Source organism: Ceratotherium simum, chromosome 21 (genome assembly GCF_057802395.1).
Source record: "Ceratotherium simum simum isolate JZ-2026a chromosome 21, ASM5780239v1, whole genome shotgun sequence".
Classification (NCBI taxonomy): Eukaryota; Metazoa; Chordata; class Mammalia; order Perissodactyla; family Rhinocerotidae; genus Ceratotherium; species Ceratotherium simum.
The window spans coordinates 32,048,503-32,075,978 of record NC_141920.1 but is presented as its reverse complement, the minus strand read 5'-3'; the positions used below and the strand labels follow the sequence as shown (position 1 = coordinate 32,075,978).

General features: G+C 54.5%; 1 protein-coding gene across 1 annotated transcript; it reads left to right on the top strand.

The window, feature by feature from the left end:
- The first annotated feature begins 782 nt into the window (after positions 1-782).
- Positions 783-21,948, top strand: ADRA1D (adrenoceptor alpha 1D). Its single transcript, XM_087445558.1, has 2 exons — positions 783-2,484; positions 21,312-21,948. Exons 1-2 carry the CDS (start codon positions 1,365-1,367, stop codon positions 21,911-21,913), a joined length of 1,722 nt encoding a protein of 573 aa, XP_087301684.1. The 5' UTR covers positions 783-1,364; the 3' UTR covers positions 21,914-21,948.
- Positions 21,949-27,476: the final 5,528 nt, after the last annotated feature.

Below are 27,476 nucleotides of genomic sequence, written 5' to 3'. Positions count from 1 at the left end.
CCTGCCAAGCCCCACTCAGCTAACAAAAGCAGGCACTGCTCTGGGGCCCCAACACATATAACTCATTCAGCCTCCACGCCGTAGGTAGACACTACTCTTATCCTCACTTTACCAGGAGGAACTGAGGCACAAAGAGGTCACCCAGCTAATACGGGGCAGAGCCTAGATTTGGAGCCAGACTGTCTGCCACCCCCCCTTAACTATCCTGGCCAAGTGGCCTTTCCCACCCTCCAGCACTTAAAAAAAAACCTCCCTCCCCAGATCGAGGCCACTTATTTAGCGCAGTAAGGAAGTTGTATTCTGACATCTGATATGGAGTGATATGGAGTAAAGTAAAGTAAAGCAGAAGTCGATATATGCAAACTGATGCGTCGTGAGCATGGTCCGAAGGCTGTAACCACATCATCTCTTGTCCCCTCGCCCATCACAGGCCAGCACAGGCATCTGACCCCCTCCAGTGTTCTCTCCAGTCCACCGCACTGGACAGAAGTGTTTGAGACCCTCCTCTGGCCAGTGGCCTGAGAGAAAGAAGTTGCGGCAGATGCGCCCAGGCAGTCCCAGGAGGCGACCTGCCGAGGCATTGCGCGGTCGAGTCCGCAGTCTGCAGATCCCGGGCGCTTGCTGCTCTCTGGCGGCCAGAGCCGGGAGCCCGTGGACCCGGGGATCGCGCCTTCTACGCTCCGCGCGCCCAAGGGCACCAGCAAGTGACCGAGAGGCTGGGGAAAGGGCGGGAGGAAGGGGGACGCAGCTGAAGGAAAAGGGGGAGGGGGCCCGGGAGGGGCGCGGGAGGGAGCGCGGAGCGGACTGCGAGAGGAAAGAGAGGCCGTGGGCACCCACGACGAGGCGGGGGTGCCTGCCGTGAGATCGGAGTGTGCTCCAGCGCCGCGGCCCCTCCGGACCCCGGAACGCCGGCTTGCCCAGCGCGCAGAGCCCCTTCTCCTGGCCAGGGGGGCGCCCCCTCCCTCGGTGCCGGCCGCCCCCTCCTCCTTCCCGGCGCTGCCCCTCCTCCGTCCCGCCCCCCGCGCCCAGTTGAGAGCGCCGCAGTGGCCGCCGCCTGCACCGCCCGGCCCCGGAGCCGCCGCTTTGCCCGCTCGCCTGGGCACGCTCAGAGAGCAGCGCGCGTCGCCGGCCCCAGCTCTTCGGTCCGACTCCGCAGCCGGCCTCCGGGAGCCCCTGCAGCCGCCCCGGCTAGCCCCGCTCCGTGCGCGGGCAACCGCGCTCCGCGTCACAGGAATTTGGGCAGGACCCCGACGGGACCGGCGCGCAGGGCTGCACCTGGAGCCCCGCGGCTATGCCCGGAGCCCCTCTCCCTGCCAGTCGCCCGTCCTGCGCCCGGGCCCGGCCCCCGACGGCCGCGCGTTGAGATGACTTTCCGAGACCTCCTAAGCGTCAGTTTCGAGGGACCGCGGCCGGACAGCAGCGCCGGCGGCTCCAGCGCAGGCGGCAGCGGGGGCGGCACGGGCGGCCCGGCCGCCTCGGAGGGCCCGGCAGTGGGCGGCGTGCCGGGGGCCGCGGGTGGCGGCGGCGGCGGCGGCGGCGTGGTGGGCGCGGGTAGCGGCGAGGACAACCGGAGCTCCGCCGGGGAGCCGGGGGGCGCGGGCGCTGGCGGCGAAGTGAATGGCACGGCGGCCGTCGAGGGGCTGGTGGTGAGCGCGCAGGGCGTGGGCGTGGGCGTCTTCTTGGCCGCCTTCATCCTAACGGCCGTGGCGGGCAACTTGCTTGTCATCCTCTCGGTGGCCTGCAACCGCCACCTGCAGACGGTCACCAACTATTTCATTGTGAACCTGGCCGTGGCCGACCTGCTGCTGAGCACCACGGTGCTGCCCTTCTCGGCCACCATGGAGGTTCTGGGCTTCTGGGCCTTCGGCCGGGCCTTCTGCGACGTGTGGGCCGCCGTAGACGTGCTGTGCTGCACGGCCTCCATCCTCAGCCTCTGCACCATCTCGGTGGACCGGTACGTGGGCGTGCGCCACTCGCTCAAGTACCCCGCCATCATGACGGAGCGCAAGGCGGCCGCCATCCTAGCGCTGCTCTGGGCCGTAGCCCTCGTGGTGTCCGTGGGACCGCTGCTGGGCTGGAAGGAGCCGGTGCCCCCTGACGAGCGCTTCTGCGGCATCACCGAGGAGGCAGGCTACGCCGTCTTCTCTTCCCTGTGCTCCTTCTACCTGCCCATGGCCATCATCGTGGTCATGTACTGCCGCGTGTACGTGGTAGCGCGAAGCACTACGCGCAGCCTGGAGGCGGGCGTCAAGCGCGAGCGGGGCAAGGCCTCCGATGTGGTGCTGCGCATCCACTGTCGCGGCGCCAGCATGGGCGCAGACGGGGCGCACGGGATGCGCAGCGCCAAGGGCCACACCTTCCGCAGCTCACTTTCGGTGCGCCTACTCAAGTTCTCGCGCGAGAAAAAGGCGGCCAAGACGCTGGCCATCGTCGTGGGTGTCTTCGTGCTCTGCTGGTTCCCCTTCTTCTTCGTCCTGCCCCTCGGTGAGTGACCGCTCTCCCATCAGCCCCTTCCCTTCCTCCTTGAGCCTGTGGCTGTGCCTTCCTGGCACGCGGACTTGATGGCCCTCCCAGGTGGGGTGACTCTCTACCTGAACATAGAAGGTTGACTTAGTGACCTCCCTGGTCTCTCAGGCAGAAGTGCGTGCGCCACTTTGTGCGGGACAGACCAGAGTGTCTTCATGCTTGCGAGATTTATTTTACAGGCTTCTTACTTTTCTGTTCTTTCCCCTCTTCGTTGCCATTACAAGCCCCAGGCATATTTTTCGCTCCTGACACTTCTAAATATAAAATGTCCTTGGAAATCTGTGTGGGCATCTGCCATAGTATGTGCTCGGCAGTGTATATGCTGTCTACATATTACCTCCTCGCCCTCCCCCCGGGGATATAAATGCCAACCCCCAGAAGTAGATGCACAGAGCCAGTGGACCTCCTTTCATTCATGGCCCACAAGCCCTGGCCCATCAACATGTACATCAGCAGACACCAGGAGCCACCCACCTTCTCCCAGCTTTTCAGTTTGGAAGTTGGCCCCACCCGAAGACCCTCCCCTGCTGGTACCTGTGAATGCCCTGGGCTCTCACTTCTGAAATCTCCTCTTGGAGGTGGGGGTGCTGTGTGGGGGTGAGAAGGAAAGGGATGGGGCAACTTATCAAATGAAAAATTAATGTTGTTCATCATGGTTTCTTAAGTTTACTGAGTCCTTTAGTTCTTCCGGGGAAGTCTCCTATCTCTTTCACAAGAACCCCCGCAGTCCTGCAAGGTGGGCAGCTGTTCTCAGGGGCTTCCTCTCACCCCTCGAGACCCCTCCTGGAAGCCTTGGGGCTGGATCAGCACAGGGAGGTGAAGGGGGACAGCATCTCTGGGGACGCATTTGCCCTGAGTCACTTCGCCCATTGCTGCAACCTCAGCAGGCCCAAGCCCAGGCCTTCCCTGCCTTTTCCAGGCCTCGCTCCCTCCACACTCTGCAGCTGAGTCAGGAAACGGACAATGGCCTCCCTTCTGCACCGCTGCAGGCCCTCTCCACGCAGCAGCCAGAGTGATCTTTATATGTTATAAATTAGAGTGTTGCTCTCTACGAAAACCCCTCAATGCTTTCCCATTGCCCTGGGAACAAAATTCAAACTCTCCTCTGTGGCCTGTGAGAGGGTGACCTTCAAATTTATTATGGTCTAAACCAAAATGAGACATTATGAATATTTATGCAGGGACCACAGGCATGAACCCAGACAGTGAGGGCAAACCTGACATGTGGTCCCCCTCCTGTAAGGAGGGCCCTGAGTGATGGCCGCCTGCTCTCTGGCCTCATGGCTTTGCTGCCCTCCCCCTTGCTCGCTGCACCCTCAGATCCCTCTGACCCTCTTCACGTTCTTTGATGACCCCAAGCTCAGGCCCTTGCACTCGCTCTCCCCTCTGTCTGGCCTGCCCTCCCCACCGGCTCCTGGGTGACTCCCCATCCTTTAGGTCTCAGTTTAAACGTCATCGTCTCTCCAGAGAGGCCTTCCTGACACCTCAGTCTCAGTGTGTCCTCTGCATTTTCTCCCTCAGGGCACAGGCCCTCTTCCTGTACTGGCTCCTTAGCTGTAGTCACATCTGGGTGTTGCTTGGTTTGGTGTCTGACTTCCCCCACTGGCCCAGAAGCTCTGCGAGGGCAGGGCTGTGTTGTCACGGAATCCACAGTGCCCTGATAGTGCCTGGCATATGAGGAGCAATAGAACACAGCAGGAGGACCACAGGCTCTGGCACCAGAGAGCCTGGGTTTGAATCCCAGCTCTACCCCTTCCTAGCTGTATAACTTCTGGCAAATTCCTGAGTCTCCCTGTGCCTCTGTTTCCTCATCTATAAAATAGGCATGGTGGTGATGCTAATAATCCCCACCTGTAGGGCTGTTGTGAGACTTCAGTGAGGTGTTATGTGTGATTATAACTGTGGCCCGGAGTGCCATGTGAGCCGTTGCTTTGTAGTGGATGCCCAATACGAGATAAGGAATGAATAGATCTTGAAAATTATCCAGCCAGAGGCTGCTTCGGGGTAGGCGGAGGGATGGATGGGATAGGAGGTGCAAATAGGCAGGCAAGAGGAAGTCAGCGTGCCCCCCTTTTAGCAGCCCACCCACCCAGAATTTAGAACCTCCCAAGCCCACCACCCCCGTTTCTTTCCCCACCAACCAACCCCTGCTCTGGCCTGGCCCCACTGTGCCCTGTCCCAGGTGCCCTCATCCTCCCCCACTGCCCCCTGGTTCGCACTGGCCCCCTGTAGGGAATGATCAACCTGTACATGTGTAGAATGCCACCTCCCTTTATGGTCTTTTAACGTCTTGTAAGATTTCTGGTTACAGGGTAATGCACAGATAAGGAGAAAATAATATAACAAGTACCATGCACCGTAACCCCCCATACTGAACAGATGTTAACATTTTGCCATATTTGACTCAGATCCCTTCCTCTCTCTCTTTTCAGTAGAATGCAGCCACAACCAAGTTCCCTCCTCCTATCCTTCCTTTTTCTCTCCTTCCTTCCCCAGAGCTGAATCTGGGGTTTATCACTCCCGTTCATATGTTTATACTTTTACCAGGAATATCTGTATCCATAATAATATATAGGATTGTTTTGTGTGTCTTTAGGATTGATATAAATGGCACCATGCTGTGCATATCAGTCTTCAATTTGCCTTTTTCACCCAGCATTTTATGTTGAGATTTACACATGCTGGTTCATTTTAGCAGCAATGTAGCATTCTATTTGAGAAGATTCCATGGAGTCTTGATGCAGTGTCCTGCTAAGTGTTCGGTTTTTCTAATTTTTTACTATTACAATCAAGACTGCAAAAGGCTACTGTTGTTTTGAGGTCCAGTGCACGTGCAGGGATGACAGGGAAGTCATCCCTGACTTCCCATGGCCTTTGTCCCTTGCTGGCACACACTGCTCTTTCTCAGTCCCTACCTCTCTGCTGCTTCTCCTCACACCTAGCTTGGGGATCCAGGGGATGTCCTTGTCTCCTCCTTCCTGCCAGTCTATGCTGTGCACAGCCTCCCAGGGCACCTCACCAGGCCCGGAACAGAGCCCAGGACCGCTGGTGGAGCTGAATTGAGTGGAATCTGGCAATAATGAGCAAGCAGGCAGCAATTGCAAGCACGGCAGCAATTCTGATCTGCCGTGATGTGGCGGAGGCCAGGGCAGCAAAGAGAACAGGAGGGCAGAGCCTGCGGTGGGGGCAGGAGTGGTCTGAGGGCTGTGCGGGAGGGAGGGGGACAGGAGGTCCTGACTCCCCCCAGCGCTTGGCCCAGGCCTGGGAGGAGGGAGAGTCCTTTGAAGAGACAAGGAACATTCTAAGCAGCAACTTTTTGGGTGAATGTCAAATCCAAGGGGCTGGCATATCTTGGTAGGAGGTGCCAGTCTGTGGTGGAGGGTTAAGGGTGTTGGAACATAGATAAGAGGGCCAAGGATGGTGCAGTTGCAGAAGCAGGCGCATGGGGTACAGTCTCCCAGAAAGAGGATGGAAGGACAAAGAGAAGAGAGGGGCTGGGAATGGAGCCTTGGGGAGCACTCACTTTGAAGGAACCAGAGAGGCAGAGAAAGGGGTAGCCAAGAGGAGTCCCGAGACCAAGTGTGAGGAGCATCAGCAATGGAGAGATTGAGAAAGTGTGTGCCAGCAGTGTGTGCCAGCAAGGCCATAGGCCATGAAAATGAAGGCACCTAGTAGGGCCACAACTTGGGGGTTGTCGAGCAGACCTGGCTGCCCCTCACCCACACTTCTGCACACAAAGCCGAGTGGAAGCAGGAGCCCCAAACACAGCAGTGACATAGTCAGTGAGCAGCCCGAACAGCCCAGAGGGCATTGAGAGCCTTAGGAAGGGGGCCCTGGGGCCCTGGGGCCCAGAGGGACTTTGGCCCAGGGAGCCGTGGACTGCCGTCTATAAACTTGAAATGCTGTGGGTCAGGCCAGAGTGGCAGCAGAGAGGGACATAGATGGGATGTCCTGAACAGTGAGGCCTCTGGGGGCCTAGGTCACTGGCCAGGAGAGACTGGGACACAGATGCCGGGCACTTAAAATCTTTAAGGACCCAGAGCGGGGCTAGGGGTCATCCCCCACACCTCCGGCTGCCCCCTTTCCCTGTGAGGAGCAGCTGCAGGGCGTGTGGCAGGCAGGCAGAGGGTCAGCTCAATGAACCCGAGACATTACGTGTCCGACCCTGCGATTCCGGGTAGCAAGGCCAGGGAGGGCAGCTCCGGCTCCTCTAGGGCACCAAGAGAGCCGCCTGTGGACACAAGAAGTGCCACTCGCACCCGTGAGAAGGCGCCCACCTGCCTGGGGTTCCATGCTGATGCCCAGCTGAGCCGTCTGCTCCATGCAGAATAACCACACATCCTGGTTTGCCCAGGACAGGCCTGGTTTATGCCTGTTGACCCGTGTGATTGTTGGTAGTGCTCCCTTTTCACTCTCAGAGGTGTTCCAGTCTGGACGATAAAGTATGTGGTCACCAATCCTTGGCGTCTTTGGAGGAGGGGCTCTTGGCAGCCCTGCCCATGACAAATACATACCCCCTGCCCTCACCCCTGCAAGCTGGCGCGGGACTGAGTGCCTTGGAAAATCACAAGACGTTATGTAAAGGTCCCTCCTCACAGTGATCCTTTAGCCCCATGTCTAGAGGAGCCCAAACTTGCAGAGTGCATATGGGAGGGGCATCAGTTAGGGTCTGCCTCCTGCAGACTTCCATGGAGGACCCCCGAGCAAGGGGCCATGGTGCAGGGTGGGGCCAGCTGGAAATCGCCTGATTAAAGCCTCTGCCCCCGGACACTTAGTGCAAGAAGCCCCCCACCCCCAGAGGTCTTGGCCAATCGTTTGGTATAGAAATGCCAGTCTCCCTCCCTGTGGACAAGAGGGGACCAGAGACTGGAGAAACCCTGCCCCAGGCAGGCACCCATCTGTAGAAGAGCCCCCTTCCCCTCCCAGGCACCTAGAGGCCACTTCTCCCCTTGATGTTCTCATGGCTGTGGCCTGCCTGGCAAGTGCATCCCAGCCATGCCCAGAGATGGACCTGTCCACTGAGACCTACACACACACACACACACAGACACACCACCACAGCCCCACCCCTGTCATTCCTCACAACCACGGGCAGACCCCCAGCCTGCACTCCCAGCTCTTTTGTTGAGCACCCACCAAGCCTCACCGGCCTCCAAGTCGGCCTCCCAATGTGTCAGTAATGCAAAGCAGCCACAGAGGCTCAGAACCCACAGGCCCCTCCCGAGTACACCTCAAGGTGTACAAGCTGTCTGGAGGCTCTGATATCCGGACACCCAGGACAGTCCAGCCAGTGTCCCAGGCCCTCACCTCCAGCCATCTGTGAGCCATGCCTGGGCCTCCCTCTCATACCGTCAGCCTAGGCCCTGTGACATCGCTGCCTCCCTGACCCCCCTAGATTTAGTTAGGTACTCCCCAAACACTGCACATACCTTTCTTACAGTGCACTGTAATTGTCTGTATTCTTACACATACCATAAAGTGTGAGGGCAGAGGAAACCATACATATGTAGCCATAGAGGAATAGAGGTATTTGTGGGGTGCCCTGTGGTTTAGGAGACCTGGAATGTAGGGTCTATGAGAAGAGGGGTCACTAGATGAGGCAAGAATTTTATCCATCAACAGGAGAATGGATAAATAAATTGTAGGGTATTCATTGGCTAGACTACTACATAGCTAGGAAAAATAACAAACTTGATGCCCACAACTTGGATGAACTTCACGGATATTATGCTGGGCAAAATAAGCCAGATCTGAAATTAAAAGTGTACATAGCATATGATTCTGTGTATGTGAAGTTCAAAAACAGGCAAAACTAATCAATGATGAATAAAATCAGGATGGTGGTTATATGTCTGTGTGTGTGTGTGTGTGTGTGTGTATTTGAGTGTGTGTGGGTGGTGGGTGGTGCTAACTGGGAGAGTGCAAAGAAACCTTCCAAAGGGCTGGGAATGTTCTATATCTTGATCTAGGCAGTAACTACATTGGTGTATGATATGTAAAGTCATCAATCTGTACTCTTAAGATGTACATACTTTATAAACTTAAGATAGACTATTGGTATCTTATGCCTTAATGAGAGAGAGAGAGAGAGAGGGCGGGAGGAGGCAAGAGGAGGCTGTGAGCCATGCTGAGGAATTGGTGTCCAGATGAGAAGGCACACTTGGGCAACTGGGTGTGACCAGTAGGTTCAGCGTGTGCGTCCAAGTGTTGGCCTAGGGCCGAAGGACTCATCTGCACAGGCTCCCTGAGGTCGTGCAGGGGCCTGCAGATGCGGGGTGGGGCGGGGGGGCAGGCATCACTGTCCCCTGGCCCAAAAGCCTAAAGAAGAGGCTGGCATTATGTCTCCTTTCTGTGCCTTTGTGGCACCTGGCACATAGTCGGTGCCCAGAAAATCTGTGTAGGGGGAGGAAGCAGCGGAACCCACAGCCTCTTCACGTCCTGTCACGTCAAAGGTCTGGGTGGCAAAGCACAGACCTCTTCTTTTTTTCTATTGTGGTAAGAACCCTTAACATGAGATATACCCTCTTAGATTTTTCAGTATCCAGTACAATATTGTTAACTATAGGCATAGTGTTGTACAGCAGATCTCTAGAACTTGTCTTGCTTAACTGAAACTTCATACCTGTTGATTAGCAGATCTCCATTTCCCCTTCCCCCCAGCCCCTGGCAGCGCCATTCCACTCTTTGATTTTATGAATTTGACTATCTTAGACACCTCATATAAGTGGAATCATGCAGTCCTTCTGTGACTGGCTTATTTCGCTTAGCATAACAGCCCTCTATTCAAAGCCAACCATCCTCACTAATTATGGGTTGGGGGTGACCTAACCTAAAAAAGCCCATATGTGATCTAAAAAAATTTTTAAACAAAACAGCTAACATTTATTGAGTGATGACTGTGAATAAGCAATGAGCTAGGGTTTGGTTTGGGTTTTTGCTTTTGTTTTTTTTTTCATTTTTTTAATGGAAAGTTTCTAGAATTGATAAGATTCCCCTCCCCCCACCTTTTTTCTTTTGATTTATTTGGTGAAGAAACTAAGGACTAGCCCACAGTCTCGAGTTGGCGTCCCCTTTAAGGTGTCCCTCTGTTTCCTGCACTTCCCATAAACTGTCTTGATCAGACTCAAGTTCAGTGTTTTGGGCAAGAATTCTTCTCTTTTGTGATGTTAAGATTGATCAGGAGTTCTGCTGTCAGCCTGATCCATCCGTTATCAAGTGTCCCATCAGCCTCTCCCCTGCTGCTTTTAGCAGCCATGGTCCATGGCCTGGACCGGTTAATATCACTGGGGCTTAAAGTGGTGATATCCGAATTCTGTCATTTATTCATTAGAATTCTAAAAAGAATTCGCCTGTAGCTGTTTGGTTACTTGAAATAGCTGTTTGGTCTGTACAGGAGAAGCAGGAGAGCTGCTTGATGCTCCCCTTTATCAGAAGAGTCAATTCCCTAGCAATCTTTCCAAAGGGGACCAATGGATTTTTTTAGTACCATAATAAGGTGATTTTTAAACCTGTCACACATTACAGACATCACAGTTGGGGGTTGGCCAGTGGGTGACCTTTCCAGTTGGTTCCTGAGACCTTTGGCACAACCCAGAGTCTTGAGCACTTCCTGCTTTCTGGTCTGATAAGATGTTTCAGGCTCAGCTTGTACTTTTTTTTTGCCCTGGACCTGGAAGCAGCCATTTTTCTAAAGAGCTCTAGTCTCTTTTAGTGGAAAATGATCCTTTAAAGGCCACGATCTGAGCTCTCGGCTGTTCATTGATGCTGAGTTGGTCACTGATTCAGTGGACAGAGCTAGGAAATATATTTTATTTTTTGTAAAAGAAAAATACACCACTGATGGCATGGACTTTTGACCTTGAGCACAGATCCCTCCTCCCCTGAGGGTTTTGTCCTCTGCCCAACTCCTGCTGAAATGTTTGTCCCAAACATTTGATGAACTGTTGATCACTCTACCTCATTCATTAAAGACTTGGGCATTGGGGTCACACACTTTCTTCTCCACTGGCATCCCTACCCTGGTTATTGGTGTAACTCCACTGTACAGAGGCTGACCCTCTGTTGACACCCCAGCCTAGGGACTACAGGTACTTCCCCCTCCTCCCTTCCTCCCAGGGCCGTGCCCTGGCCCATGTGCCCACCTTGATCTACTTCCCCCCAAATCCTCAGTGAATCTCTGCCACCTGAGTCCATCTGTTCACTTGCTTCCATTACACCTGCTCATTGACCCCAACCTTGACCAAGTCTTCACCTCCCTGCCCCTCACCCTGTCCTCCAGTCAATTAGGCCTCCCTTCCCTGGTCAGCTAGTCTCATGATCCATCGCTTCACACTCTCTTCCTATCTTTAACTCTCTTGCCTCCACCTACTTCTGTGAGCCCCAGACCCTGAGTCAGGCCATTCTTCCATGTGGTACACATTCGTGTACTGATAAATGTTTAACAGGTGGCTCTGGGGTGAGGGCTGATCTGTAGTGTCTGCCCATTACCATGGTGTAAATATTCCCACCGTGGTCAGTTTCGAGCTACCAAAGAAACATCAGCCAGCTTGCAAAATTCCTGAAAATTTCACAGTCAGCTCTCATGAGCCAGTGCAAACCAGCATCTGGCTGAACACTCGCTAAAGAAAAATCACACTTTCCATAATCAGGCCTCCTCCCCAGGGCAGCCCTCAGGGTGTCCCCAGAAGTCCTACAGCTTTCCTGTCAGTTCTGAATCTCTCTCAATCCCCTTTCCTTCACAAGGGATCTTACTCTGTCAGTTACTGCTCGGCCCTCCCTATCTCCCACCTCTCCTCTGCCCACACACAGCATGCAGATGTGTCCACAGCTTCTCTTAGAAATGATTCGCGCTCACCCCCTCCCCACCTTCTCACTGTAATCTTTCCTCCTTTTCACCTTCTGGCAAGAATATCCCTGCTACTTACTCTTTAAAAAATATTCTGAATTTAATCGTAATCCTAAATGTCAGAGCTGGGATTGGAATCCAAGAACTCTGGCTCCAGAGTCCTTGTTACTTCCTGCCCAGGTCAGAGGTCAGGCTGGGGCCACAGTAAAGGGTCAGTTGGCAGCCATGTTTATGCTTTAAACCTCACCAAACGCCTGAGCCCCTGTGCACATCCCCCAGGCTCAGTTCCATGCTTCTTTCTGCCCTGGATCCCGGCCATGAGGGGGTCCTGAGCATTGCCATGGGACATGACCACTTCCCGCGTGGCCTGACCCTCTCACAGACCCCGGCAGACCCCCGGAGCCCTGAGCCCACCCCTCAAGGGAAAGTCTCTGAGTTCCTGAGCCCATCTCTGGCCCCGCCTGAGTCCTGCCCCAACCTGCTTCATGAGCTGTATGCCCACCAAAGAGGCCTCCCGTGGATGCTGGAGGACTTGCCGGCCCTCGCCCTGGGGGTGGTGACCCAGCAGAACAGGGTCCTGGGCCCCTGAGAGCCGGCATTGGGGCCTGGCAGGCAATGCTCGGGCAGCTCAGTGCTGGGGCTCCCGGACAGGGCACCCACTGCCTGGGGACCCTCTCTCCTCTACGTGAGCACTGATCTGCTCAGACCCATGAGCCGTTTGTCAGTACGGCCCCAGGGCAGAGAGGCTCACGCTCAGATCAGGGTCCAGTTCAGCTGAGCACAAGGGCCATTGGCAAGGACTTCAGCCTTGGACATTCACAACTTGGGGTGCGGCCACTCCAAGGCCACACATCAGGAAATAAGTGAGTTAAGAAGGGACGACAAAGAGCAGAAAGAAGAGGGAGAAAGGGAAGGCTGAAAGAGAAGGGAAAAGAGAAGGAAAAGGAGTTGAAGGGAAGTGGGTGGGGCCCGGTATAGGACTCGGGCAGGTCTGTGACTCATCTCCCTGCCTTGGGCCCCACCAGGCAGCCTCTGTGGCTCTAGCAGCTGCCCCTACCCCCCGCCCCCTGCATCCCTGCAGTTGCAGAAGGGTGTCCAGGGCCAGACCAGTGGTTCTCTGTCAGCTCCAGGGGGCCCAGGGAACCTGAGGCAAACGTGGGGGCACAGAAGGACTTCTGATCTATTCCTGGTCCATCTCAAGCCAGAGGACCCGCCAGTTACCTCTCACCATGGAAAATTGGCAATGCAAGGAATTCAAGAGATTTGGCTTGGCACAGCTAGCCCCAAGTGCCCTCAACTCACCCCTCCATGCCTTTACAATCCATCTGAGACCTGGACCCTATCCAGGTCATCTCTTCCTGACAGCCTTCCATGATTGTTTCTATTTCAAAATGGCCTTATCTCTTACCCGTCTCCCCCTCCCCTTCTCTGTTCCAGTGATCCTCACTTCTTTGTTGTCCTCCAACTTGTCAGATACCCTGCTGCCTCAGGGCGTTTGCATGTGCCCTTGCCTCTGTCTAGAATTCTCTTTTCTCAGATAGATGCATGGCTCACTCCCCCAGAGGGTCTTCAGGTCTCAGCTCATGTGTGCCTTATTAGAGAGGCTTGTCTGACCCTTTAGAATATAGCCAAGAGGTCTGCTGGGGGCAAAGGTCCCAGCCTCTCTGGGAAAGGAGCTTTTGAGCTCCAGAGTCTGAGCCACTGAGTGAGCAACTGAGAAAACTGGGAGAGAAGAAGGGAGTTGGGGCTGAGAATTCCCTCTCTCCTAGCCCTGCTGGTGGGAAGAGACCTGAATATCTAGGAGGACGTGGTATTTTTAACCTCTCTAAATCTTTCTGGCCCGAGAGAATGGCCGCCTGTGGACAGAAGTCACTCGTGATGGAGGGGGTGGGAAGGAGGAAGGCTGGGGTGCAGCCTGATGTTTCATGGTCGGCTGCAAGTTATGAGCAAGGCTGGCTGTGAATTCTGACGTTCTGCCAAGAACGAGTTCCTTTCTGGTGATGCCAAAAGAGTGCTGCTAATCACACAGTCCGCCCCTTGGCTTCCGAGCTGTCACTCCTCAGCGAGGCTTGGCCAGATTGGTCAGCTCCAGCCTTAAGTGGCATCTCAGCAACTCCTGGACCTGGCTATTGCTGTTCCTTAGGAGAGAGGACTGGCCTGTGATGATCCAGGCTGCAAATACGCCAACCTCACAGGCTGCCTCAGTTTCCCCAACAATGTGTATAGGCCAGGCTGGCCCAGCCAACATTCCAGAGAGTGGGCCTCTCCTGTGTCAGCAGAGGGCCTCTTCTGAGCAGTGGCCCCTCTAGGTATTAGCTTAGACTCCTAACAGAGGCCCCCCAATATAGGCAATGGGGGAAGGCAGGTGGGAACAAGCTTGACGTTTTCACATGAGAGAAAACGTCAAGAAGCAGAGAGAAGAGGCGAGAGTTGTGTTTGTGGCCGTCTCCTCCCTGTGTCCTGACCGCCTCTTCTCCTGGGCGGGGAAATGCGTCCACTTGCCCACTCCACCCTGCCTGTTGAGTGGGGGAAATGGACACAGATGTGCACACTCATGCCCTGCTTTCTCAGCAGTGGGCAGAAGAGTTGAGACAGCAACCAAGCGATAATCCCTAGATTGCAGGTTGGGGACTGAGAAAAAGAGCTTGAAGACTCGTCCACACAAAGAGTGTCTTGAGTCAGGTTCCTAGATGCAGAGCCTGAGACAAGGGTTCTTAAGCAAGTGATGGACTGAGGGAGGCTCCAGGAGGCACCTGCGAGGGAGGGAGGGAGAGAAGTGGGATGAGGTAGGAAAAAGCTAAACCCAGGATGTGGTCTCGAAGTCTGGCCTCAGCCTGGGCCTGCTGGGAGCCCTGGAGCCAGATCAGAAGCACAGAATTGCTCCACCTTGAAGTGAGGGGCTGGCGTTTTCTGTCCCCACGTCAGTCTGTCATTGGCTGTGAGCTGCCCTCTTGGTGGGGAGGTGTCTTCTAGTAGAAGCAGCTCCCATTGGCCGAGGGAATTTCCTCAGAGAAAGGGCAACTGGGAGTCGTTAGCAGCCAACACTCACAGCAGCTGGGGGCTGGGGGCACCCGGGCAGGGCACCAACAGCATTGCCTTCAAACCTTGAAGGTGACTTTTGAGTAAAGACTTGAAGGAGGGAGAGGAGATGGCCAAGCGGCTCTTTGGGGCTCCTCCCAGGAAGTTGGGGTCTGTTTGACATTCTCTCCTGAGACGCAGCTCCAGGAGCAGGCAGCGGCCCAGGCCTTCTGAGTGTTCTGGATGGACCTGCATGCACAGGAGCTGAACCTGACGTGGCAGGCCCCACTGGGCAGCCTGGAGGCCATACAGAAGGCCAACAAATGCCACCTAGCCTGGGGGGGGCGCAGAATTGAGGGGTGCTCAAGGCACACACACTCCAGAAACCACTATTACCTCCTCAGATGCCCAGGGAAGTGGGGTTAATCACAGAAACGTTCCTGGAGAAGGGGGCTCTAGGCCCAAGTCTGAAGAAGAGGGAGACCGCTGTGGAGAGAGGAGGAGGCTGTGCAGAAGCCCAGAGGTGGCGATGGGCATGCTGCTCGTGGGGCAGCTGCCAGAGGAATAAAGCGAGTGTTTGTGGCTCCTGACCCCCAGGATCCAGGGAAGACTGGGGGAAGATCTGTTTCTATCTTTACGTGATGCTGCGGAAAGACCAAGTGCTTTAGAGTGAGACCAGCTAAGTTCAAATCGTGACCGTGCCGCTTACCCTCTGGAGATAACTAGAATCTTTCGCAAAGTGGGATGCCAATGCCATGAGAATTAAATAAGAAATACAACATACGGGGCCCAGCATGGAGCCCAGGAGGTACTGAGCACTCAGAAAGCGTTAGCTCCCATTTTCTTCCTGCTGACTTTAGAGGCCACCCACCCAAACACCGTTATTCCTTCATTCAACAAATATTTTACAGCCCCTGCTCTGGGTCAGGCACTTGTGTTACAGGCTGGGATGAAAAGAACAATTAATCCCATCCCTGCCTTCAAGAAATCTAGAGTCTAGGAGAGTAGATAGAGCAGTAACAAATTTTATTAAAATGCAGGCATGCGTGAAAAGGCACCTACCCCAGGCTTGGTAGGGGGGACGCCTGGCCAGAGGCTGCAGGGGTGGGTGGGAGGAAGCAGAAAGCACTGTGGGAGTGGCAGGAGCCACGCAGAAAGACAGAAGGAGCCACCTCCTGTGGGCAGACCTGCTGTGGCGTCATGTGGCTGAATTTGGAGGGAGGCAAGACAAAGACAGCGCTGGGTCCTAAAAAGCCTTGAGTGCAACACAAGAAAGTTTGGGCTTATTCTTCAGAGCTGCTGGAAGCTACTCACAGTTTCAGATGGGAAAGGAGAGAAACCAGTTTATAGAAAAGGCCTTTAGCAGCTGTGTGGAGAGTGCAGAGGACAGGGGACCACTGGGGGCTGTCACAGCCACGTAAACAAAATGAGATGCCAGACTAAGCAAAGGCTTCCATCCACACCAGCCTCGCCGTTGTTCTGAACACATGCCAGGGCCACCTCAGGGCCTTTGTACTTGCTGTTCCCCCAGATGTCCACATGCCTCATTCAGCTCTTTACTCAAATGTCACATTCTTAGCAGGTCTTCCCTGGCCACCTTATCCAACATGTATACCACCACCCCCAGCACCGCCCCACACATACACACGCACACACAAACACACACCTCCTATCTTTCTTTCCTGCTTTATTTTTTCTCCTTAGCATGTTTTATTATCTGATACGTTTACATTTTCCTTGTTTATCCTGTGTATTATCAGTCTTGCCCCATGAAATATTAGCTTCATGAGGGCAGGTTGTGTGAGATGCCAGTTGGCACCCAAGTGGAGATGTCCAGAAGGCAGTTGGATCTATGAGTCTGGAATTTGGGAGAGCATTCTGAGCTGGAAATAGAATTGTGAGTATTATCAGCCTAACGTCAGCATTAGGATGAAATTGCCAGGAGAAAGCGAAGAGAAGAGATGACAAAACTGTTCTTCTAAGGGTACTCCTACATTTAGCAGGGGGCACATGAGGATGAGGCAGCAAGAGAAATGGACATGGGGTAGAAAATCCAAGAGTGGCATCCTGGAAGCCACAGCAAGATGAGAGGCGTCCAGGCTGGATGGGAGCAGTGTCCACAGGTTGGGGCCTGGGTGGGGTGGGCTGTGGGCAGAGCAGTGGAGTGAAGGGTGAAAAGCAGATGGGGGAGAGGTGTGGATGGGAAGGGTGGGGAGAATGAGGGCGCAGCTGTGACTGAGGCAAGCTCCGCAGTGGCTGGCGGATCGAGAGCTCCACGGCATGAGCAGGGACACTAACCTCGGGTGGGAGGACAGACTCCTTTCTCACCAAGGAGGAAGGCGGGTGAGGGAGGTTTGAGCGAATGCCCACTTCTTTGGCTTCTGTTTTCTCTGTGAAACAGCAAGTGGGATCAGCTGCTCTGGAGAAGGCGGAGGGGCAGCCACAAGGCTTATAGAGAGGAGCAAAGGCTCAAAGGATCTGTCGCTGGAACAGGGGAGAGCAGGCTGAGAGTGGGCAGCGAGATTGCTGGAAACCCAGGACACCGGGCTGAGGTCGGAGACCCTACGCATGTTGAGGGAGTACGTGAATCGCTCCAGAGTTAGGATCTGTCTGGGTAAGGACAACCCAAATCCAGAAGGACGTGGACGTGGGACGATCGAGAAGAGAACGGCTGAGGTGTGAGCGAGTAGGAGTTTCAGCCGAGCAGAGAGGATGGGAGAAATCCAGGGGGCTGGCAGAAGGCCCAAGTACCGATGAGAAGAGAGAGAGGACAGGAAGCTGCAGTCAGCAGTGGAAAATGGGTTTTAAGTGAAGAAATGAAATACTCAGGTTTATGTTTTAGGAGGATCCCCCCAGCTGCTGTGTGGAGAATAGGGTACCGGGGCACACGGGAGGAGCAGGGAGCCCACTTAGAAGGGCACCACAGGTAGATGATGGTGGTAGCTGGGGTGGTAACGGGGGGCGCAAAGTAGGGGGAGTCTGGGACCAATAGGAGTTGCTGATGGATGGGATGCAGAGTGTCATAGAAAGAGAGGGCTCAGGATGTATTGAGCACCTACAGTGTGCCACGCATGGTGTGGGGAGCTTACCACTTAAGGATAAGGTAGACAGGAAACCGACAGGTACCTGCAGTGTTCTTGACACTTAGAAGTGAGTAGATGTGCTGGAGGGGAGGAGGGATTACAACGAATTCTGCTGGGTCAGGAGGGGGCGGTATAAGGAAGGCTTCCAGGAGGAGGTGCCACTGGAGCTGGCACTACCAGGTGGAGGAGAGAGCAAGGGCATTCTAGGATAAGCATGTGCAAAAGTCCAGAGGGAAGATGGGGAGCCCACTGCAGCCAGAGGGCAGCGAGAAGTCAGTGTGGCCACTTAGCTGAGGCACATGAAGACAGAAGTAAGACTGCAGAGAGAAGCAGGAGGCACAAGAGAAAGGACAGCGAGGGGGTGATGCTGGGGGCCTGGGTGGAGAGGTGGGAGGCTGAGGGAGGGCAACCCACGAGGGCCTCTGTTTCCACTGACATCTGCCAAGCTGCGTTGGCACAGCTGGGCTTCATGCCCACAAGAAAGGCTGTGAACAATGTGGGGAGTGAGAGAGGGAGCCAGCTTGGGGCAGAGAAGGGGGCTGCCAAGACAAGACAGCGGCCTTGTCTCAGAGCCCCCACCTGCCCATTGAGGCTTTCCTGTAGCTGGGCTACAGGAGCTGGCAAAGGCCTGTGCAGGAAAGCTGGAGAGGGATGAGATGGCAAGATAGACGAGGCAACTGGTCGACCTGACTAGCCATCATGCAGAGTGGCTGGGGGAGGAGAAAGCTGGGAGTGGCTGAGAAGGGGGCTTGTCCCCTGATGCCGCCACAGAAGGGAGCATTGCAGGGACAATGCCCATGAGCCAAGTGCCCATTTTCAGGTGTCTCGGGCAGTTACCCATCTCATCCGTGGCACACAAAGGGAGGGAAGTTCCCACAAGCCCCTCTGACCCCAGAGATCTTTGCAAGAGGCTGTAGGCTGATGAGAGAATGTTGGGGGAGCAGCAGGGAGAGGGAGGCAGGCCTACGGGGAGACATAGGGGTAGACTGCAGCACTCCAGGCAGAGGTGGGTATGGTCTCAGAACTGCCATCTGCCAGGGGAACAAAGGAGCTTCTGCCTGTGGAAGCTGGAGCCCAAGGTGCAGACGCCTGTATTTTCCAGGAAAGATGCCTGCACACAGCGGGCAGAGAGCAAATGAAACAAAGTTGTGGCAGATGCTGTCGGTGTCCCGCCCATCTCCCCTGCACATGGGTCACCTTCCACCGCAGCACCTGCCTGTGTCTCTGCCCAGGGGCCTTCTCTGACCAGCAAGATCGTCATTGTCCACCCACGCAGCAGGCAGGATGTTGGAGAAATTAACACCCTGAGGGAGCAGCCCAACCAATGACTGATGGGAACGGGTGTATGGATCCCACCTCCCTCACCCCACTGCGGGGATAACTCTGAGGTTCCTGTTCTCCAGAGCTCCCACTAGGATTAAGGGCCAGTTGCCCATGGTGGTGACTAGCCTGATAACACCTTTTATTGGCTTCCTTCTCTTCTCTGTTTCTTTTTCCCATTCCACTTCATTTACGCCCCAAATTAACAACTTGCATTTGAATCCTTGTCTCGGGGACTGCTTCTGGGAGAACCCAAAGTAAGACAGAACCTCAGCAGGACACAGTAGGAAAATCTTGGGACTGAAAGGCTGAGTTTGAATCCCAGCTCCTTTGTGTGTAAGGAATTCCCAGCTGCGAGCTGCACAGGTCGGTTGAGCATAAATTAGAATATTAATATTTACAGCAAGGCCCAGGCCACACTACAGTATGCCATGGCGCCTACCAATCCAAATCAAAACCACACTGATAACAATGCCCTTTGGCCGGCTTCAGGCTTGCTGCTGAAAGCATAGTCCACTGATTTGTCATGCTGGGCTAAATATAAAAGAATTGTGGCCTGAGTCAGAAAGTTATTTTCAGCACTCTATCTTACTTTGCAGCCGTTGAGGGGTGCTGTTCGGAGGGCCGCCTTCCTGGAGGCTGAGGTCAACCCTGGTGGCCCCCACATTCCAGGGACAGCTGCTCTTAGAGTTTTCTCCTTGACACACCCTGACATACCACATCCTCTCAAAAGCCACAGAAACAGGGAGAGGGGAGTGAAGAGACACACCAGTGTTTATTAAGAGCCTGCTAACTGCTGGGCCCTGAAATTTAGGAACCTTCACAAAATCCCTTCCAGGGAAGTATTATTATCTGTATTTCAAAGGAAAGGAAAGTGAGATTTAGATGGCCAAAAAACTTGCTCAGGACTGCATGACCAGGGTTTGAAACGCCTGTTCCCTGCTGTGCTACGTGACCTTCCTCTTCCTCCACAGTGTCTCTTAGCACTGGGAACTCTCCAGATGGTGGGAGGTGGGTAATAAGGAAGGGCATGAGGCCCCCTCCGTAGGGGACTCTGCACTTATTTCTTTTGGGACAAGGGGGAGAGAGAGCAGGTCCCATGATTTGTCAAGGACCCCTACCCCTGGACCACTCAGCCTGGCAAGCGCCTGCAGCTTCTGTCCAGGATGGGACGCCCCTGCCTCTGCTCCCTGCCCCTGCTGCTGAGGATGAGAGAGTGGCCTCTGCTTCCTGGATCTTTGCATCTTGTCAGGTGCCTTTTGGAGACAAGACTCCTTCGGGTCCATGCTGGGATGCCAGGGGAGAGGTTTGTGGGGAGGAAGGTGTTTCTAGCACAGCTCAGAGCCCAGTGCCCGCACTCCCTCCTGCCCAGCACTCTGCCCGTCAAAGCCATCCGAGAAGCCTTCCCTGACCACTTCCACTGGGACAGCCCTGCTGTCCTGCATTCTGATAGCCCATGGGCACTGTGTTTATTGAGGCTTAATTCTAGGCTCTCTCTCTCACCTGCTTAAAAATATCCATGGCTCCTAGCTACCCACAAAATAAAAGTTGAACTTCCCAGCATTTAAGACCCTTCACCGTCTGTCCCAAAGGAATTTCTCTGAGTGTATCCTACAGGACACTCCCAGGCCCCAAATCCTCTTGCCCCCTGTCCCTTCCACTCCTAACACCCTCTGCCCTTCCTGATCCTCGCCGGCTCCTGTGAGACCCCTGGAAGGACCCGCTCAGACATGCATGTGCTGAGCACCACCATCACGCCACCTGCGGTCCCGTGATATTTTATGCACATTGCTAGCAAGGGAGCAAGGCCTGGCATGGGGCAAGCCTTGGTCAACATCTAATTCAGAGGTTCTCACCCTTTATGTGCTAGGGACTATTTGGGCATCTGGAGAAGCCTATGGGGCCCTTCTGAGAGTCACATTTTCAAAAGCATACAAAGGATTGCAAATGAAACCAATTTCATTGACAACCTTGTCAAAATATTTTTACATGAAATTTGCGGTGTAGTAATAAATATGCTCCTACATTAAGGCACTAAATAACAAGATCTAGTGGTGCGTTCTAATGACTGTCATTCCCAGATAGTGAGGAGCGTAGAGAATATTTCAGAACATCTGCAACAACTGAATGTGACAGGAAAGGATCTGCAGACCTGCTCATATTAGGTTGAACCATATGAAACTGCCAAGGTGGCACCAGTTTTGAGCTACAAAAATGGCGATTTCATATGGTTTGTCTAACCCTACTCCGGTTTGTCACTTACACTCATCATTGAGGGAAATGCTCAATTTGAGGTAGATGTGAGTAAAACTGAAGATGATTATTTTTCCTCATCCAACTTCATGGATCCCTCAGATTAGATCAGGGACCCCTTGGAGAGAGAGAACCTTGAAAGTCCCTAGTTGATGACTCAGCCAGGGCCCGTGGAGGGTCGGAAGGGTCGTCCCTTTGCGCCCAGGGACTGCCTGGCCCTCCCTCTCCCGGACCATCTAACTAGCGTCAGCCTCTTCTCCCCGCAGGCTCCCTGTTCCCGCAGCTGAAGCCCTCCGAGGGCGTCTTCAAGGTCATCTTCTGGCTCGGCTACTTCAACAGCTGCGTGAACCCGCTCATCTACCCCTGCTCCAGCCGCGAATTCAAGCGCGCCTTCCTCCGCCTCCTGCGCTGCCAGTGCCATCGTCGCCGGCGCCGCCGCCCCCTCTGGCGCGTCTACGGCCACCACTGGCGGGCCTCGACCGACGGCTTGCGCCCCGACTGCGCCCCCTGCCCGGGCGCCGCGCCCCCCGGGGCCCCCCTGGCCCTCACCGCGCCCTCGGCCCCCGGCTCTCCAGGCACGCCCGAGGTGCAGGCTCCGGTCGCCGGCCGTCGAAAGCCGCCTTGCGCCTTCCGCGAGTGGAGGCTGCTAGGGCCGTTCCGGAGACCCACCACCCAGCTGCGAGCCAAGGTCTCCAGTTTGTCGCACAAGATCCGCGCCGGGAGCGCGCAGCGCGCAGAGGCCGCGTGCGCCCTGCGATCGGAGGTGGAGGCCGTGTCCTTAGGCATCCCCCACGACGTGGCCGAGGGCGCCACCTGCCAGGCCTACGAATTGGCCGACTACAGCGACCTCCGAGAGACTGATATTTAAGGACCCCCGAGCTAGGCCGAGGAGCGTGCTGGGGGAGGGGGAAGAGATGGGGGTGTGGGGAGGGCGGCTGGCTTTGTTCAAGAGGCCCGTGCGGATCAGGGACCGGGAAACTGATCAGGGCGGCTGCTCTGTGGCATCCCTGAGGAACTGAGGAGGGGGTGGGGCCCTTGAAGGGTGGAAAGTTATGGGCTGCTCCTGGACACAGGCGTCTCGAGCTCCTCCTTTCTGAAGGAGGGGCTGCGGGCTCCGTAGGGCCATTTGCTCCCAAACGCTGTTTGAGAAACACTGCCCCTTCCATGGCCTGGGCCCTGGGCAGACAGCCCCAATATGGCCTGGCAGGGCTTCCCCTCCTCTTGCGGAGGAAGGAGCACAGAGGCCCTGCCTGGCTGCCCCCAGTGCCTCCCCTAGGGAAAAAGTCAGTGAGGCCAGGGCTCTCAATGGACACAATTGCTCCTTACTGCCGACTGGAGGAAGCCAGTGGACCTGCCACCGCCACCCGCAAGCTGTTGTGGCACATTGGATGACTGTCCTACAGGCCTGTTGTATTTAGCCGTGGGCCCACTCCCCTCTATGGAGGCTCCTTCCTGCACACCCTTCACCTGGCCCTGCCCCTCATTACTTCCCCCCAGGGGCCTTACTGTTTACACTCTGTAGGTAGCTCCTTGTGCCTGTGCCCATCACTTCTCTCTGGGATCCGGAGCCATCAAATGGGGAGAGCTTTGTTTGTCATTTTGAGACATATTTATTGGTAAGAGTACTTTATTTTGTCCAAACTGTGCAAACTGTCCCTCTTTAGCTTATAACCCATAAAGAACTACTTTTTTTTTTTCTAAAATTCTTCAAGTACTGAAGGCCCACAGCAGGATAGATTGGGTCTGTGTTCACCTTTCTAGTTTCAACTTAGCTGTCTCTTTAACTGATGGCTGCTGTCCTTTACAACTTGTAGCATGATCAAAGAACTCAGGGGTTTTGTTGGCTTTTAAAATTCACATGATTCATCTTGGGAACCAGACAGTAATCATAAGCACAAATTTTCACTTTGTCATTCTCCCCAGATGTATCTGTGATGCTCTGAGGGCCTCAGTGAGGAAGGTGGCCATCAGTTAAATGAGTGAAACATTACTTTACAAAAAATATACAAGCCCAAGGAGACAGGTGTACATGGTGAGTGAGAGAACAGCCTACCTAGGAAGCATGCTTGTTGGCTTTGAGTAAATTATCCAACACTTATTGTAGTCCCAAGAGATGGCAGGTAGTTCAGTCTGTAGCTAGATAATATCAACCATGTACATCCAACCAGCATGAGAGTGATGTCTGTGGCCCAGTGAACCCTTGGAAAGAGAGCTGGCTAGACAATACCCTGGGGTGTCTGGAGTAGGGGTGTTCTAAAACTGGAAGAGCCAATTGCTGGGGCCAACATGGACCAGTATCTTGAGTCAAAAATTTCCATCTTGTACTGGGGAGGTAGTCTATTTGAAAGGCCACCACAATTTCAGGCCCCTGACCCCAATTTTACAAGGTAAAAAGGCAGTCAACATTGGGGCTTGGAGCAGACATTTCACACTGTGGGTCTACAGCAGGTTCTGGAATTTCAGGCCTGACATCCCCCTGAGGCACAGGAAGGGCAGTTTAAGGCAGATGCTGGGAACATGTTGCATACCCCAAAGAGGACCCCACTTTTGCAGCCCTAGAGCTGGGGACACTGGGGGACAGCCCCCAGTCTTCTCACAGATTAGGCCGTCCATCAAGTCAGGGGTCAGTGAGGGTGCAGACTCCAGTGTCAGAGAATAGAACACTGGGCTCAGGCAAGGATTCCGCGACAGGGGAAGGTCTCTGAGCAGGGTGAACATTGGTTCCCAAATGCCAGGGCAGTTGAGCCCATAGGAGGTCAACAGAGGGGGCAAGGGAGGAGGGTGGGAGGGAGCCTTCATCAGAAGGATTTTAGAGAGGCCTCCCTGCCCTGGATAACCCACTGGGAGTGGAGGCCGCCAGGGCTGGCAGCTTGCCTGTACTTTCTCTAGGCACAATGATCAATCAGCAAAACATGTCTAATATTCAAGCCCCTCCTGGACACCGGGGCCCTCTGCATATCATTGTCTCCTCCTGTACCACCTACACCAGGTACCAAGCCTTCAGGAGATGAGGGAGGGCTTCAGAGCCCCTGAAAGCCCACACCACAGCACAGCCATCCAGGGACCTGGTTCTAATCATCAATAAAGCACTGAGCCACTGACCTTGGTCTCAGGACGTGGCAAAGGGTCATAGAGTGGCCAAGAGGAATGGAGGGAGGAGCAACAGCCCTTCTGGAGGAGGGGGCCTCTTGCAAGTGATTTTGGGACATTGGAAGAAGTGCATTCACTACACCACTTCCTGGGTCCTCAGTTGCCACAACCCCAAGGCTCGGCTCACACATCTGATTAGAGAGACTGTCCCTGAGGCATATATAAAAAATGGGGCCATTGTCTCCAGGAGGCCTGTATGAAATGTCAAGGTGGATGGGGGAGTGGGGAGGACTCTCTTAGTACCCGTCAAAATGTGAGTCAAAATGTGAGTAAGCGTTCCATTCCGCAATCCTCAAGGGATGGGGTGAGGCCTGAGGGAGTTTGTGATTGGGAAGGGGATGGTCCTGTGAGATGTGACAGGGACAGAGCAAGACTCCAAGAACACTAGCATTTGCCCAAGCCCGCCTGCCCCTGCCATCCTTAGAAAGCCACATGCCTGCTTCCCCCAAGGCCCCTGTCCAGGCTGCCACCCACCCTCTGGAGCTGGGCTCATGCCACTCATCTTGCCTTGCTTCCCACACTCTCTGAGGGACCTCTGTCCCCAGTACCCCCTAGGGCTGCTTTTGCAAGTCACCTGAGACCTTCCCTTTCCCCAATCTCCTCCCCTCTGTCTCTGCCGAAGTCCACACTAGCAGCTGCCCCTGCTTCCTGAATGTTCCTCTCCCTGCCTGAGCCACGCCCCTGGGATCTCTTCTGGTCCCCTGACCTCACACTCTCTCTCTGCCTCCCGCGCAGGCGCCTCTCTCTGCCTTGAAATGTCCCCCAGGGTTTTCTTCTTGCTTTTCTCAACTCAGGCCTCCCAATCTTGTCCTCTCCAGATCATCGCTGTGACCACTTGCACGTAAATGGCTCCCAGGGGTCTGTCTCTAGCTCCAGATGTGTGTTCACCCTTCTCCTGCATGACCTCCAGACACCCCAAATACAAGCTCACTCGCCTCCCGCAAAGCTGTCTCCTCTGATCCATGCGGACATGACAAGGCCACTGGTGCTGAGGCTTCAGGCCCAACCTCTCCACTCTCCATCATCTGCCCAAGACCTCCTTTCCAGAACTAAGCCCCGAATGTCTCTCAGCCTCCCTGGTAGCTCACACCAAGGTCACCCTGGCTTCGAGTCCACTGATAGAATCCATATCTGCATCCACCATGAGGGAGAAGACTCTGTGTCCCCGGGGCTGCTCAGGACTGGGCATTGACTGTTCGTTAAATACTGGACCTATGGAGTTGGCCCACTGACCCTTTCCTGGGACACTGCCCTGTTGCCCACCTGGTGGCTGGCTCAACATCACCATCTTTGCAAGACCCTCACCACTGCTGCTCCCACCAGTCCTCCAGGAGCTAGATCCTGGATCCTTCCCCATCCAGAGAGCCAGCTCGCCCCGGACTTTTGCAGGAATGCCTGCTCCACGTGCCCTCCAGCCCACCAACCCTCCCACCTGGAGCCCGACCCTCCCCTACAGGCCCCTCACCGCCACCACCACAAGCCCTTAGTCCTTCCTGCTCCAGCTGCTGACAGGTCCTGGGGAAAGGTTTGGGACCTCAGTCGCCCTCCCCTCAGTGACCTGTCAGAGCTCTGACTCCTCAGTGCCCCCCTGACCCTGTTTCTATTCCCATCCTGTTACACCCCTAGGGGCTTACATGTTCACTGTCCACTTGGAAAGAATTTCCTTTTTTTTTTTTCTTCTTGTGGCTCCAGTGAAGCACAAAACCAGATGCTTGTAAAGGCTAAACTGGTCCTGCAGCCTCTCTGCCCTGAATAGCTCTCTGGAGAGCCTGGTGGACCAGGTGGTGCTGGGGGTGGCACCTTTGAGAAGGGGGACTGCCCTCGGCTCTCCTGCCAGTCTGGGCTGGCATTTCTCCTCTTCCCCCACCAACCCCTTGGCAGGAGCAGGGAAACAACAGGACCCCAGCCTACATCCTCAAATTGCTTTGGTCTGGAGAGGAAGGAAGTAGGAATTGCAGGATGCATTTGAACTAAGAAGAAATCCAGAAACTGGGACCACAGCAGGCTGAACTTTCAGAGCGAAGAGCTGGAGGGAAGGATGCATTGGAGGCAGCTCCAGGGACCTCCCCCGTGACATTTGTGGACGTTCCTTCCAGGGGGTCGTCATTCACGGGACTCCTGCATGCTGTTTGCATCCACCTCTTTCTGTCCTGCCAGAAACCAAAGGAGTCGCTGTTCCCATTCCTGAGAGAAAGACCCAGGTTTGTCTCGTTCATCTTTTGAGCCAAGCCACAGAGGTCATAGGTCAGTGGCCAGCCTATGGATTGGCTAATTTGAGGTCAAGTCTGAACAGCTGGGCAGGCAGATGGACGTGGGATGGACCATGTGATACAAAACACAGCTGTCTGGGTACCAGTGTCTGTGGGTGGAATGAATCTCCTAGATGGGGGAGGGGCGGGGCAGATCATGATTGACATCTCTAGCCCGCTGGATCAGTTAAGAACACAGCTGCAAGGAATAAGGAAGATGACCAATAGCTGCTTAAACATGGGCTGTTATTTTTTTCATTTGACAAGTTCCAAGGTAGGTGGTAGCTGGCATTGTCAGTCAGAGTCAAGCTCTTTCTCTTTGTTCATAATCTTTGGTGTGTTGGCTTTTCTTCTCTCTGTTGCCTCATCATGATCAATGGCTCCATAATTTGCATTCTTATTCAAGGCAGAGAAAAAAGGAGAAGGGTCTGGGCTGTAGCGTCTGCCTCTTTTCATCAAGATAACAAAAGCTTGCCCAGAACCATCCCTCCCCCAGCACACCTCCATTTAGGTCTTATGGGCCAGAACTGGGTCCCATGAGCACCCTACAAAGGAGATTGGTAAAGTATCAAACAGGATAGAGTGACCGATTTAGAGCAGAGGTCCACAAAGCAGGCCAAATTCAACCCACCACCCGATTCATACAGCCCACTAATAATGGGTTTTACATATTTACATGGTTGGGGAAAATAGTCAAAGGACTATTTCATGACAGGTGAAAATTATGTGATAGTTACCTCTTTGCCCACAAAGCCTAAATTTTACTATCGTGCCATTTACAGGAAAAATTGGTCGCTTTAGGTCAACAAAGATCATTGCTTCTCTTGGGCCCACTGCTATCTTGAACACAATCAGGATTCTGGCAGCAGGAAGAAGCAGAGAATGGATATCAGGCAGGCAGCTCTCAGTGTCTGCTACCTATGCCAATCAAGGCATTTCAAGCCTGCGTCCAATTATCTAATCCGCAACAGCATAAGCTAAGATGCCCCCTCTCACCAGGGACCTGATACAGAGGCATTTCTGGGGAAGCCC

What these genes read in the sequence shown, in the direction of transcription:
- ADRA1D (XM_087445558.1), top strand. Translation starts at nt 1,365, where the DNA reads ATGACTTTCCGAGACCTCCTAAGCGTCAGTTTCGAGGGACCGCGGCCG. An exon ending in CTTCTTCGTCCTGCCCCTCG is followed by an intron (nt 2,485 to 21,311) that starts GTGAGTGACCGC and finishes TTCTCCCCGCAG; the next exon opens with GCTCCCTGTTCCCGCAGCTG.